The sequence below is a fragment of the Mytilus edulis genome, chromosome 3 (assembly GCF_963676685.1).
Source record: "Mytilus edulis chromosome 3, xbMytEdul2.2, whole genome shotgun sequence".
Lineage (NCBI taxonomy): Eukaryota > Metazoa > Mollusca > Bivalvia > Mytilida > Mytilidae > Mytilus > Mytilus edulis.
The window spans coordinates 100,432,727-100,449,243 of record NC_092346.1 but is presented as its reverse complement, the minus strand read 5'-3'; the positions used below and the strand labels follow the sequence as shown (position 1 = coordinate 100,449,243).

The following is a 16,517-nucleotide window of genomic DNA, read 5'->3' as shown; positions in this document are numbered from 1 at the left end:
GGAAATTTACCTGGTACACATTCAGTAAATAATATTATTTTTTTGGAATATATGATTATTGATGTGTGCACTACCCGAAGACTATAGCTAACTCTCCCGCCTGAGGTAGTTCATGTTTACTTTGAACTTGCTGTTACAAAATCATTACATGCTTCTACAATCAGTTGTTATTGTTTCATTTAGGACAAAGTTGGTGGCATAAAAGTCAGTCTATAGGTTTCGAGAATATGTAGCTTTGTTTCGTGTATATTTAGTCTAGACGCCATCTTATTAACTATCCAGTTGACCTTCGAAGACCTCCGATAGTCATATGAGCGATACAAAAATAATAAAGATAAATATGAAGTGAAGTCGTGCAATTTGATTTTTCTAGCTATTTTTTATTTCATATAATAGATTAAAATATTCATCTTCACTGTTTCTAAGCTTATTTTGACAAAATTGAACCAAACTGGCCGCTAAAAGCGAAGTATTATTTCACTATTTAACTTTCATTATGTAACTTATGCGTGATCATCCATCACAACGACAGTAGATCATGTGCATGCTCGCCTGTCACAAATTGGAACATATGAGTAAGTATATGTCACAACAACAGTGGAACATATACTTGGTTATCTGTCACAACGACTATAGAACATATACATTTTCTACCTTACAATCTGTCACAACAGCAGTAGAACATATATGTAGTCGTCTGTCACTGCAATAGTGGAGCAAATGAGTGGTTATCTGTCACAACGATAGTGGAACATATACATGATTATCTGTCACAACAGTGGAACATATGCGTGTTTATCTGTCACAACGACAGTGGAACATATACGTGTTCGTCAGTCACAACAACACTTGAACATATACGTGGTAATCTGTCACAACAACAGTGGAACATATACATGTTCGTCAGTCACAACAACACTGGAACATATGGATGGTCATATGTCACAAAGACAGTAAAACATATACGTGACCATTTGTCACAACGACACTGGAACATATGGATGGTCATATGTCACAAAGACAGTGAAACATATGCATGGTCATGTGTCACAGACAGTGAAACATATACGTGATCATCTGTCACAAAGACGGTGGAACATATGCATGGTCATATGTCACAAAGACAGTGAAACATATACGTGACCATTTATCTCAACAACACTGGAACATATGCATGGTCATATGTCACAAGGACAGTTAAACATATACGTGGTAATCTGTCACAACAACAGTGGAACATATACATGTTCGTCAGTCACAACAACACTGGAACATATGGATGGTCATATGTCACAACAACAGTGAAACATATACGTGACCATTTGTCTCAACAACACTGGAACATATGCATGGTCATATGTCACAAAGACAGTGAAACATATACGTGACCATTTGTCTCAACAACACTGGAACATATGGATGGTCATATGTCACATAGACAGTGAAACATATACGTGACCATTTGTCTCAACAACACTGGAACATATGGATGGTCATATGTCACAACAACAGTGAAACATATACGTGACCATTTGTCTCAACAACACTGGAACATATGCATGGTCATATGTCACAAAGACAGTGAAACATATACGTGACCATTTGTCTCAACAACACTGGAACATATGCATGGTCATATGTCACAAAGACAGTGAAACATATACGTGACCATCTGTCACAACGAGTGGAACATATGCATGGTCATGTGTCACAGACAGTGAAACATATACGTGATCATCTGTCACAACGAGTGGAACATATGCATGGACATATGTCACAAAGACAGTGAAACATCTTCGTGACCATTTATCTCAACAACAGTGGAACATATGCATGCTGGATTGTTGCAACATAGAAAAAGAAAAAAAAATCAAAATTAACTCATCAGATAGACACAAAGCAGAAATAAATTTGACAAAAACACAGAGTGGACATCACAGGGAACATGTTCATTCCCAAAACAAACCAAAAAAAAACACTTAAGTACAGATCTGATAGTAGTAAAAAAACCCAATCACAACTTATAAGAAAAATGATGCACCGAAGACTAAAATATCTGTCAATACACATCCAATAGATTTAGTTAAATACGTCATTTATTCTATGAAAAGAATGACATTATGCAATACCAAGATACAGGTATCGACAAATAAAGAATTTTGAAATCTACAAGTTACAAATTGACAATTAACAAATGAAGAATGTTGAATTTTGATACAAAGATACATGTTACAAATCGACAATTTACGAATGAAGCATTATGATGAAATTGCACAGTTACAAGTAACAAACTGACAATTTACCGATTAAGAATGTTGAAACTACAAAGGTGCAAGTTACAAATTGACAATTTACGAATTAAGCATTATGAATTTCACAATAACAAGTTACAAATTAACAATTTACGAATTAACAATTTAGAAATTGCACAGTTACAAGTTACGAATTAAGAATTTTGACCCCGTTGGCTTTCCATAGTAAATGTCCAATCATAAATCACTACAAAACCAGGAAAAGTTACATATGGCCAGTGTGTTTACTCGATTGTATTGATTTATCGACCATTCTGATTAAGTCTAAATTTTATTGGAAATGACTTCTTGTATCAATTGCCAATAATACAGCTCTCTACTAGAGTCTAAGAGACCAAATGATGTAGAAGTTAGTGACTATAGTTGTCTGATCATCAATTCATAATCAATATTTGGGTCATTTCAAGTGTAATAGATGTGCCTTGATATGCCTAGGTTAATTCCCCTTAATTTGGACAGATTAATTATTTAGTATTTTAAAATGTTTATTTTAAGTTAAATTTGATTTAAATATAGTAGGATAAAAGTAAAGAATGTTAATTTAACTGTTTCATTGTTTAACTTTTGATGCTTTTATCATGTTTTAAGAGTAATCATTTGTTTAACTTTTCTTCAGTACCTTTTATGTTAAAGTTCTCCTGATTAATGACAAGTTTAGGATATCATTTGATATTCAGTCGGAGTCGGCCTTGCACAGGCCTCCAAATACTCGCCGGACTCAGCAGCCCATCCGAGTTCAGAGTTAGTCACCACTTCGGTGCAGTTCGCCAGAGTTAGTCACCCCTTTTTGGTGCAATTTTCTACATTAAAACACAACGCGAAGCAAATTTACCTTATTTTACTTAAAAGACTAACTCTGGGAACACTCTATTTTTCATTTTACATTTAAAATTACTTTATTTTTGAACTCCATTTAAGAAAGTTTTCTGACTCCTGTTTTATCCGACTTTGTTTAAATTCATGCAATTATTGTACATTTGTAAATAAAATATAGTTTTCATTTGATTAATTGTTTGTTGTTCAGCCATAATCTGATATCAGGTATCCCGATGGTCGAATAGGGACGAAGTACTGGCCACTACACGTCCCGGGAAGTGTCGTCACCGACCCCCTCCGTTATGGTTTTCAAACAAAACACTATACTTATGGAACAGCATAATATATATATATATATAATCATTTAAAATGTGTTACCCTGACACTGTACGCACATTAATTACGCATAAATCGGACCATAATATATTTTAATCTTATCACAATAAATTTAAATTGTGTTTAATATTATTAATATTCTGACTCAAGAATTCTACAAACTTTCATTAAGCACTTACAACTGCATTTTCCTCCAGAAAGTTTTAGCATACTATTATATATACTGAAAGTTGGACACTTTTTGAGAATCTGTTAAACCAAATTTTGCAAATTTCAAAGCTTTCTAAATATTTAACCTGAAGTTTAACCTCATAGAAACTATGTGTACCCTAAATTTCCGAACGTCGTTACTACAATCCCGTACACTTCTCCCGAATGTCAACAACCGAATTTACTTATTACCGGATTTCCAATAACATGAGGAACACGACAGGTGCCATATGTGGAACAGGGTCTGCTTACCCTTCCCGAGCACCTTAGTTCACTCCAAGTTTTTAGGTGGGGTTTGTGTTGCTTTGTCTTTAGTTTTTTATGTTGTGTTCTGTGTACTATTGTTTGTCTATTGGTCATTTCGTTTCTTTTTTGCCATGGGTTTTTCTGTATATTTCGACATACGAGTTTGAATGTCCCTCATGTATCTTTCGTCCCTCTTTTTGTACTCAATCATCTTTCTACATGCTTATTTTCAACCTTTGTTGAAAGTCTTGTACGAAAGTGATAACTAGACAAGTACTGCTAAAAAAACTGGGATTTCTGGAAATCTTTAATATACTATGGAGATAAACTCATCATAGATACCAGGATTAAAATTTTATATTTACTCCAAACGCGTGTTTCGTCTACAAAAGACTCATCAGTGACGCTCGAAATAAAAAAATGTGGAGAGGATTAAACCTCAATTGTAAATGCAAGTTCGTGGATAAGTAAATTATGGCTCAATTTTTTTTCATATACTTCTCTTTAAAAAAAGTTTGATTTCTTCAAATTTGTTGGTTAGTTGAAGTAAACAATTAATGACATCAAAAGCACTATTTTATTTGTAACCATGGTAACGGTAGTGCTATTTTTACGTTCTAAATTTGAGCGAGTGAATAGGTGGACTGACACCTATAATCACCGTAAGGCCTGCAACAATGAGCAAAACCAATACCGCATCAATGCAAGCGTTGTTCCTTTGCCTTTTGTGTGTTCTTGATCATGTGTCATGGATGCATATAGAAGAGGGACGAAAGATACCAAAGGGACAGTCAAACTCATAAATCTAAAACAAACTGACAACGCCATGGCTAAAAATGAAAAAGACAAACAGAAAAACAATAGTACACATGACACAACATAGAAAACTAAAGAATAACCAACACGAACCCCACCAAAAACTAGGGGTGATGTCAGGTGCTCCGGAAGGGTAAGCCGATCCTGCTCCACATGTGGCACCCGTCGTGTTGCTTATGTGATTACAAATCCGGTAAATAGTCTAATTCGATAGGTCACATTCATGATGTATTTGTATTAAATTATCTTATAAGATAGTGTTACTCCCCTTTGGTCATATTATTTTTAAACAGATATTGGTCTCTATCTTTTCACTGCTGGAGAATAGTACGTGTAATTTATGAACCCTTGTTTTGTGCGAATTTGACCACTTGAATATAGTCCCTTTCTTAAGCATGGATAGTAACATAAGGGATTGTATTTGAGTGAATAAGTTCGCTCAAATCAAAGTAAAACAAGCTTTCTAATTGTAAAGTATTTGGTATATAGAAAATTGAATATCAATTCAGTGCAAACAACGTATTTAAAATATTTTGAAGGCAGGAATAAGTCCTTGTCACAGAAACTTGTTTTTACAAAATTATGTTTCAAACAGTTTACACATGTATAAAAGTGTTTGAGTATAAAATCTTTAGTTAGATTTCATATTGGAAATTGATAACTTTGTTATTTGTCGAGCCTTTCTGGATGAAAATGCCAATATGATGAAAATAGTAAAGTACGGCAGTCGAGCGCGTCTACCTGAAGGTTCTGTCCAATAACTTATAACCCATTCAAACAACAATTCTCTTTATATTTTTTTTCTTTCTAAAGGTTGTGACTGGTGTCAAAATGGAGGTAAAGTTCGATATTGACGATTTTTACTTAAATTACTATTCAGGAGTTATTTTGTTACTTTCGATTCCCTCCGAGTAACTTTCTATTTTGTTCATTTATAAAAGTTTTCCAATGTAATACATATAACTATTTATAACCACTTCGTTTTATGTAATCATTTTTTATTGTTCCATAGAAACTCGCAAAATAAGTTGTCTATCTGTTTAAGTATTATAGATATATTGTAGAACATTTGGTGGTCGTAAGTATTATAGATATTTTGTAGAACATTTGGTGGTCGTATGTATTATAGATATATTGTAGAACATTTGGTGGTCGTAAGTATTATAGATATTTTGTAGAACATTTGGTGGTCGTAAGTATTATAGATATTTTGTAGAACATTTGGTGGTCGTAAGTATTATAGATATTTTGTAGAACATTTGGTGGTCGTAAGTATTATAGATATATTGTAGAACATTTGGTGGTCGTAAGTATTATAGATATATTGTAGAACATTTGGTGGTCGTAAGTATTATAGATATTTTGTAGAACATTTGGTGGTCGTAAGTATTATAGATATTTTGTAGAACATTTGGTGGTCGTAAGTATTATAGATATTTTGTAGAACATTTGGTGGTCGTAAGTATTATAGATATTTTGTAGAACATTTGATGATCGAACTAGGAAATGCATCTTTATAACTTGTTACTGTGCTTTTGTCCATTACTGTATATTTTGTAGAACAGTAATCACGGCCGACACTCGGCTAACCGAGAGATTGGTCGGTTAATCTATATTGAGTATGCGGCTATATGGGCGATTGGTCTGTTAATCGGGTTGGTTATACGTCTGTTAAGAGTAAAACGCTTAATTTAATGTTAAACTCTATTAGATATACAGATTTTTGGCATGTTATAAGAACCAAATCAAAAAAAGAAAAGTGTCTGACAAAATGATATCTATCATAGAACATTTTGCATTTGTAAAAACATTTCTTAGTCTGCGCAGTTTTCAGTAAAACTAAAAGGCGTCGCGCAAGTATGTAGTATTTATGCTTATACGCATAGCAATTTTTTGAATAAAAGGCGAAACAAACAAATTTAGATATCATTTAAAGGACAAAAAATAGTACTGTGGTTCTAAAAATAAATTGACATTATTAAATATTTCATAATTGTAGAATAACGTGAATAATACCACGTTTTAGTGAAAATTATGGGAATAAAGTCTGTTAATGGGTTGGACAATTGAAATTGTGTCAGTTAAGAGTTATTTAGCCACGACAAATTTAAGATGAGATGTTCCTGAGTAAACACAAATGACAATACGGTGCCACAGTATCCTAGAAAGAGCATTTTTATTTTGACTTTCTTTGCATTTTATTGAAGGGTGTGTCACTTCAATGTAGCGTGATATGTATTGGCCTCTCGATATGCATGCATTTTTTATTGACGTTTTCAATCAGCCTTAAGTTTTGTGTCTGTTTGAAGTAGCACGTTCTCAATTCCGACTGAATGTGTCTTTCTAATACAACACAGGGTACATATAACGTGTTCTCGTTCACATATGACATGATATTTGTCACTGGACGTTAAACCCTAATTCGTCAGCATCATCCAATTGGTTCTTTTCTTCTATTACTTAATCATATGTTGTTTACAAATCACTCTAAAGAAGTAAACGGAAAGGAGCGAATGCAGCTACATTTGGTTATTTTAAGTTTCAATTAATTTTATTCCGTTTAGTTCCTTTCTACATAAGTGCAGAGGATATAGAGTGCGCCATATAGAATATGTAAGGCGAAAACGCTAAAGCGCTAAAACGCAAAATGGCATTAACCTGCCACCATAGTTGTCCGCATGTAAACCTCTAGAATTTGTCACCAATATAAGTACATCGCAATCCGTTACTGTTTCAACAGCCATCGGTGTTTCATGTGTGTATTCTTAAACAAGTATTATTTTTAACTCGTTTTTAGCAATGTATCACTCTCTACTGTCCTTATATATTATTCTATATTCTGCGTTTCCATCCAGATTCTCGTGTATACCATGAGGGTCCGGATTGGGTTTTTTGTTGATTTCTGTACTCTTTAAATTGTTATGTTATTGTTTTCCTACATTTTGTTTATCTTTCTCATTATTCTTTCTTTCTTTTCATATTTTGTCATCCCAATATATTTTACTTACTGATGTTTAGTTACATTACGACGTTTATCTCTGATTTATATATATTGGTTACCAATTTAGATGACAAATTTGTGTCATGCATGACAATTAAGCAGAATCAACATGATATATGCGATCATTCTTGGATGAAATTAATATTACTTTAATATTACACTTTTTGAAAACATTTTTATCAATTTTCAATTTCATGTGTTGTTTCCGTATATGCTATGTTTCATTGCTCATGTGGTGTTTCCGTATATTTTAGCCGCTCGTCTTGAGCCTACTCATTTGATCCAATAACACCCCATATATCAATAAAATTATACTTTTATTGCCATTCATAACTCTTAACAGACCAATTAACAGACCGAGTTTTATACATCCGACCCATTAACAGACCAGGTTTTAAATAAAGATTGATTTATGTCACCAAAATACAGATTTTCGTGTAGATTTTTCACACAATGATATCAATATGGTTAACAAACATAATGCCTTTCTTTTTTCGATGTTCAAAATATTGAATGCAAGTAAATTTAACCAATGTGTCATTTTGTGTACATTTTATGTGTGTAAAATGTGTATAAATTTATTGATGAGTAACCCGCCTTTTCATTTTATAGATCGTACATCGAAGCTAGAAAAATAATAATTACACCACTGAATTTAGTACATTGAATTGTTTTGTTAGACATGAATACTTTTTATGATGAAAATATATTTAGAAAGTTATACCATGAAACATGCTGAACTTTCAATGATTTTCTCGATAACACCTGATTAACAGACTTTAGCCAACCCGATTAACAGACCAACCGCCGATATAGCCGCATACTCAATATAGATTAACCGACCAATCTCTCGGTTAGCCGAGTGTCGGCCGTGGTAATGGGTTGATTTAGGAAAGGCAACACTAATAAAATGATAACTGCGATTTTGACCATTTACTGTTGATTCCGATGAATCCAAATGTAGTTTTTGGTTTATTTTGACAATTTCGTTTAAAATTAATTAGAATTAGAACGAATGACACTCCAAGCCATACAGGCGGAGTTGCCGTGATGGGATCTGCAGAAAAAACATGGGTTCAAAATCTCGATAAGAAAAGTGCGAAAATTTTCAATCCATTGTGTGCATGTAAAGTATTGCTGGACCAAATTACATATTGCACATATATATGCACGGGTATATATATGTGTGTTGCCTTCAAAGGTAAAGCTCGGGATGCATGCAGCTCTATTTTACACAACAGTAATAACCATACCATTATGCTATTGCTGTAATATTTTGATAGGAAGACATTAAAATTAAAATAGTTTATTATAAGAATTATGTAATCCACTTTTGATCTGCACGTATACAACTTCGTTCTGAGCGCCACCATCTGTCCAGTTCACTTACTATTAAATTTGGTTTATAAGGGTCATTTAACATTGCACATAGCCTACACCAAAACTTAGTATCTATAAACGATCCGGTTCCCTTCCATTTGAAATACTGATTATATAATTGGTCATTTTTGTCTAATGTATGTAAATATTCTGCTAAATGTTTGGGAGATTGGAAATCTTCCACATGTATGTATGAATGATGCGGAGCTGATCTTTTGTAATCATCTGGATGTGCTCCCATTACAACAGGCAAAACATTATTCCTGAAAAAGAAAGAATACATTAAAGACCTCTTACAATGAAACTAATATGGTCATTATGTAATCCAAATATTTTACATATATTATTATGTACAAATGGAAATTATTATGTACAAATGGAAATGAATATTGATTTAAACTGGGTGATAAGACAGAATTTACATACATGTACATAGAAATGTTATTAAGTAAAGACCAAAGGACAGTATTCTTAAATCAAGAAATGATATGAAGGCTCTGATAATTATTTTTTTTACCATTTAGCTGGGTTTTTTTTAATCTAAATTAATCATGATTTGTTGGCAGTAAAAACGTCTTGAATTTCATCCCAGTTTAATCATTTTGCAGTATCTGTCAATTTTTATTTTTATTTTTTTGCAATTCATTCCTGCATAATTCAATATAAAAATAAGAAGGTGTGGTATTAGCTAATTAGACAACTCTCCAACAGAGACCCAATGACGTAGAAATTAACAACTGTATAGGTCATCGTACGGTAATTGGCAAAACCCAAACCGCAGTTCAGCTGCACAAGGCCCGGAAATGACAAATGTAAACAATTAAAACGAGAAAACTAATGACTTGTACATGCATAACTCTTTTATAAAAGTTTCAAATAAATTGATGATACCCTATTCTGATAATTTTAGAAAAAAATCTATAAGTGATCATGTATGTACATCACATCATTGAAATCATAGTATTCAATACTCATGAAAACAACCATAACACTGCATACACGTACGTGCTCGTACGTGCAACTGTTCTTTCCAGCTTGTGTTTGTCTTGAAGCTTTGGTGTTCTTGAAGACAATTGCATGGAATTAATTTTGTTTGATTGTTGTATATGTGTCATCCTAAACTTGTTTGTTTGTTTTTACAAAATAAGGTTTATGTGTATACATATATATACATGCATGTATATTTTTACAATTTACTGCTTTGTAACCGGATTTATACGGAACCTCTATCATGTAAAATAATAAAATAAAATTTATATAATGCCTTGAGTGTCGTACGTCAATTGCACAGTAATGCATTAATACTGTAGCAAATATCAGTTACAGTGCATTTGATATACGAGTATGTGCAAATTTAGGCATTAATCTTAATGTATTGTTACATCCTGCAGGGAAATATCATTTGTAACTTGTTAATTTGTACAGAAATGCATATATATATAGTTATTTCTCGTGTTATTTAAATGCATGCTCTAGACAACTAGACTAACCGATGGAACATTTGAAAAGCTATAGTAGAATATATTTTAAAATGATTTTGTGACGAAGGTATACGTCAGCTACACAGCAACCCAACGACAATAATTGACCTAATGACATATAGAGTGCAATATATAGTCCTCACCCATATACAGGACTGATGTATGCACAGTACATGTAAACCGAGTGTGGTTAGTGTAAACAATGATATATATTTGACAATGTATGTTACATAGGCAATCCGGTAATAATAGGACACGTTATAACCTACATGTATTAAACTGATAAATATATTCATTAGACTAATACATGTATATGGTTATCTATTATCTTTCATAATACCTGGAGATTTTCCTTCATGTTATCTACTGTGATAAAACAAAGTGTATATAAAACTTACAAGAGGGCATTTCTGAAGAATTTTTCTGTAATATAATCCCTACAATTTGCATTCTCAAATGCTAAATAAAATTTATAGTCCTTTTTAAGTATATCAAAGCATTCCTGTTCTATTTCTCTACCACATGTATAATTCCCACAAGCACCATAAATATCTACTACAATGTGTTTAGACAATTCATTAACGTATTGAATTCTCTGGTTGGTAGTGTCACAGTTTGATACAAATATAGCTACTTTTTTAGTTTTCCCATAAGCATAATTCCTGGATATTAACAGAGAATCATCAGTTACACTCCATTTCTCGTAAGGCGCGACAATTGTAGAATCATGTCTGTATGTAGCCGTCCAGTTAAAAACCTGACCAATCATAAAATAATCCGGGGATACAACTGGACTTTCTAAATTGTAATAAATCCAAATTTGCTCTGGGTGTCGCTGTACTTCGTCCTGCATTGTCTGAACGTCTGTATTAAAGATCTGCTGGTACACAATACGAGCATCGTATCTGACGCCGGATTTTCTCATTGATGTCACAAAACAGTTCTTTACCTTACATTCACTTTTTTCGAATGGCACTTGTCCTTCATCAATACCGAAACTTCCTATGTCGGGTATTAGAATATATTTTGTTCCAATAATTTCTCCTTTGGGTACAAAATTCATTTGTTCAACTATCCTGTCACCTTTGTCTGTATTGTAAATATCAGGTATTTTAACTTTTGTTGACAAATGAGATTTAATAGTCGATTTTACTGGTTGTTCAAAGGTCCCTTTCACGTTGCATTGCATACCAACATCCTGTTCATTCCGAACCAAAATGTTACTTGGAGAAAAGTTGATCACCACAGTAATTGCTAAAAATATGAGAACTATCAACAAAAAGTCTCTATATAGCCTTTCCATTCCGATTCCTACACACACAGGTGCGCTGATAAAAATTTGTACACAGATAAAATGTAAAGGTACTCGTTCGAGGTTGACGGAAATTTAAATTGATAAAAAGTTGTCTAAATATAGTTTTGTCAATAAATAGTTCACCTTATGCACAATGAATAAAACGATAAAACATCAGAAAACCATTTATATCAATCAATGGAAAAAGCTTAGACTCCAGTAAAACTTAACTAATAGGAGAATTAGTTAAATCTGTTTATACTAAAACTAGACGAGATATAGATAACAGGAAACAATGGTTTAATAGCTGTTACCATATTCACTTGCACAATCGTTGATGGTGTGTGATTCCCAGTTTTATGGATTATATGTGATCATGTGATTAATTCGACTATCAGGAGTTGTTTCAGATATATACTCTGATATAACAAATTGGTAAATCGTGTTGCCTTACAGCCATTTAAGTTTCTGTTTAGTTTAAGGGTACAATTTAATAGTATCCCCAATAACTCGAAACTACGAGACGCAATGTAGAGTACCATGCACGTGCAATTGTATTTCATAAAAAAAAATTCCCCAAATGCATGAAACTAATAAGCAAGCTAAACAGATAAATGTACTCATAATTTAATACTATTGTATAATTCTTGTAACAAATATATTCCACGATATTTCTCAATATCCTTGAAAAAATGATTTATTTAGATTCAGGAAAATAACGAAAGTCTTACATATAGGCTACATGTACTGATGATTAAAATTATTACTAATCTCTCATAAATAATGTCGAATGCAGTTAAATTTTATGGCAAGACTTCACGAAACCTGTTATAGGGGTGTTGTCTCCGATGTTTTCTGATTTATTGAGCGCCAGTATTTTAACAACAGATGTGGATTCTTTTATCCGTAGGGTTTTAACCCTGCATTGTGCATCTTTTTTGTGTGCTTTACTTACACATTTATTATTTTATGGTTCTTTGATTAATTGTGTGTTGACATTTCGCGCGACAACAGCATGCATCATTTAAGGAATGTCAAGGATACTTATACCAGTGAACAATACTATAGTATTAAGGTTCCTGTGAAAGTGACCAACAGTCAAACAATCATAGCCTTCTATAGAACAACATTTCTAAAAATCATGTAACTAATAAATTCAAATTGATCTTTAATGACTTTACACACTTCATCGGAAACTCAACCTGCTAAATATTATACTATGCTGTTGACTGCTGATACTCTTGTTATCTAACATTTTTTTTTTCAATTTGTCACGAATTATTCCATGTTAGCCTTTATATGTATACTAGTCAACAAAAGTAACGACACACATGCAGGTTTGAACTTTGATTTACCATAAAGTTAAAAAAAAAAAAAATAGGAAAATTATTCTTTGAAAAACATTCATTTGCAAAGTAAATATATAAGGTTCTGAAAATCTGATCTAGTTAGAACGTATTATTGGACAGAGGTTACATCTATTTTTCGGAAAATGAAAATAAATCGGCACTCAATTTCGAACATGAGAATTTAGCATATTTAATGAGGCATTCGAAATTTTAACAAGACGATGACAGTAACATGTTTAACAAGACGATGACAGTAACATGTTTAACAAGACGATGACAGTAACATGTTTAACAATACGATGACAGTAACATGTTTAGGTTTAGGTTTATGTACCATATTTTATGTTCTAATATCGTTTTATTTAGTTTTTATGCTCCATTTACAAAAAAGTAAACAAGAAAAGACTTTGAACGCCAAGGCAATAGACGGAAGACACCAAAAAGACGAACATATTCACAAAAAACACAAATAAAAATGGACTGAACAAAATGCCCTCCAATAAACACAGAGGTTATCTCAGATGCTACTGAAGGGTAAGCAGATCCTCCTGCTCTACTGAAACCCGTCATTAATTTAGATGCAACCCTGTAAATATAAGGCCATTTTGGGCATTATTTTAGATCTTTTTTTATGTTTGTCTTAACTTTCATGAATTAAATTAATGTCATTAGTACCATTTACTTACCGAAGTGCATTCGTGTAAAATTTCTCAGTAATGTAGTCCCGGCAATTGCTATTTTCAAATGCCAAGTAAAATTTATAATCCTTTCTTAAAATGTGCATACAATGTTTATTGTCGTTTTTAGAGCAACTTAGATTACCACATTCGCCATAAATATCAACGTGTATGTGTTTCGCCAACTCCTCTGCATATACCAGTCTGTTGTTTGAAGTGTGACAATTAGAAACATACATTGCTACTTTCTTTGTTTTGTTTTCTGCATAATTGATTTTACTGAAGTCGGAATTGATATGGTCCCTGAAAGACGTCCACTTTGCATAAGGTGTTACTATTGTAGAATCTGTTCTATATGTAGCAGTCCAGTTAAACATATTATCTAAAGTTTGGAAATTATTTGCTGCCATTGGACTTTCTAATGTATGAATTATCCAGATTTCAGATGACGTCCTATTGATTGCCCTGAGTGCTTGCAAATCAAGAAAACTCACACCATCAGAAAATAAGCGAGCATTAACCTGAGAATTATTGTGGTTTCTTGACAGTATATTACATTTGTGTACATCACACTGACGAAACGTGTCTGTTCCTTTTCTTATACCCCAGAATGAAGGACCCCATTCTAACCAAATGTGTTTTGTCGGGGACAGGCCGTCCTGATGTTTTCCATGCGACAGTTGCTGTAGTACTCTGTCTCCTTTCCCTATATCCCATATACTCCGAATATCTCTTACACCAGTCTGTTTATTTTGTTGTCCATTCCCTTCAGTGATCACATTGCTCATATTTAGATTGACAGGCAGCTGTTCCGTTGTGTTAATCTGGTTCAACTCATCATATGAACAATTAGTCCAGTCTTTTAATGTATTATATCCTAAAAAATTATAATTTCTACAACCGTAAACAGTTGTTCTAATTAAACACAAAATCAGTATTATCATTTCCACAATAAACTTTACGTGCATAAACATACTACTATCGTATTGTTTTTCTCTCTGTCGGTTACTGTTAGGGAAGGAAATTTTGCACAGTCTATAATGTATTAATGATAATAAATCCACAGTGACTATATATGCACATTTGAATAAGTTTCTTACTTTGTATTGTCATTTATCTAAGAATGGTAAACGTCATGTCACAGAACTTCCTCAAATGTTGGTTGTATTCCGAAATTTTATGAGATATCCCAATGGTTAGTATAGTGAAATAACAAAACAAGCTTAAGAGCATTCTATATGTAAATCAATGCTAATTTGACATCATAAAGAGTTTTTTTCGTTAAATGATTTATTCATGGTTTGATTTTGACAAATTTAATTTAAATTTACAAGCAACATACTTGTACATTCATGCATAACTTATTTTTAAGACGCTTTCATCTCCATGAGTTTTCAATACATATTAAAATATTTTTTGTAAGCTTTCCATGGAGTTAATGTATTTAAAGTATAAGCCTACATGATTCATGAGCGATATATGTGCAGACTGCAAAGGTCAAACTATAATCCCTATCATTATTAGCTGATTTACTGGTTCAATTCCTGACTTAAATAGCATCTTTGTTATAAAATTTGTATATGCATGTATTTTTGCTTTCCAGGTTGTTTTGTTTTGGTTTTTTTTTTACATGTTTGAATGAAACAATTCAGTTAACAGACAGTATGGGCTACAGATAGGACATAAATGAAAGATTGAACATATCATGTAAATAAACAGAATATAAAGCGATAACTAGTGTGCGTAAGCCTTAATAGTATAGTATATTAAAATCAAGGGTAAATGGAAGATGTTTCACCATGACATCGTGCCCTTGGCAACATCTGGTTCGGTCCTTTTTGTACGATTATTTTCCACATAGTTTAACAATTTTTTAAAGATATCACCGTAACAAGCTTCTGTCATATTTTTATTCTAGTGACGTTCTCAACTCATCCCACTGGTTTATATCCTACTTCGTGGACGATGTCATCACAAAGTGTTCACATAGGCACTTGTCTCAGAGTTTTTTTTCTGAGACAAGTGCCTGTGAATTTTCACTATCACTTTCATTAATATGTTCCTTGAAAGTCTGAAGGGAACATTGCAACATGGTTTTGTGCCTGAAATTTTCGAGAAAGGTGCGAATTTTCAAGATTAGCGCAATCGTAGGCTCTGAAGGCAAATAATCATAACGTAAAAAATAAAATAGTGTAAATAATCATAACGTACAAAATAAAATAAATTAATAACATCATTTTCATCTTAAAATATGAAACCACGTTTAGTTTGGTACGTCTATACTTTCGCGGACCATCGCACTTTGGCGTATGGAGGCATCGGACTTTGGCGTAGACCATCGCACTTTAGCGTGACCATCGTACTTTAGCATCCCCATTGCACTTTAGAGTCCTACAATTTAACGTATCGATTAGTTTACAAGGATCGTATCTAAATTTCCGGGGTGAATAAACAACGTATCCGTACACATTCGGATGTGCTTTCTCATTGGAAATAAGTTTTCTAAATGTACTGACAAACTTAGAAACCAAATCTTTTAAAATATGGAAAAATTTAGTAAAGATTTTAATTAATTAGTCATTTACAAGGAATACATAGA

The 16,517-nt window shown here is 32.8% G+C and overlaps 1 protein-coding gene across 2 annotated transcripts; it reads right to left on the bottom strand.

Annotated features, from left to right (window-relative positions):
- Positions 1 to 9,027: 9,027 nt before the first annotated feature.
- Positions 9,028 to 15,133, bottom strand: LOC139517984 (glycoprotein 3-alpha-L-fucosyltransferase A-like). 2 transcript variants are annotated; one of them, XM_071309569.1, is made up of 2 exons: positions 13,928 to 15,133; positions 9,028 to 9,380 (listed from the first exon to the last, which is right to left on the bottom strand). In XM_071309569.1, exons 1-2 carry the CDS (start codon positions 14,890 to 14,892, stop codon positions 9,056 to 9,058), a joined length of 1,290 nt encoding a protein of 429 aa, XP_071165670.1. In that variant the 5' UTR covers positions 14,893 to 15,133; the 3' UTR covers positions 9,028 to 9,055. The 2 variants fall into 2 exon arrangements, with proteins under 2 accessions (XP_071165670.1, XP_071165671.1); XM_071309570.1 differs by lacking the exon at positions 13,928 to 15,133 and adding an exon at positions 10,997 to 11,983.
- Positions 15,134 to 16,517: the final 1,384 nt, after the last annotated feature.

Bases quoted from the DNA above. Each gene is read 5' to 3' on its own strand.
- LOC139517984 (XM_071309569.1), bottom strand. From the start codon at position 14,892: ATGTTTATGCACGTAAAGTTTATTGTGGAAATGATAATACTGATTTTG. The intron at 9,381-13,927 runs GTAAGTAAATGG...TTTCTTTTTCAG, and splicing joins TTTTACACGAATGCACTTCG to GAATAATGTTTTGCCTGTTG.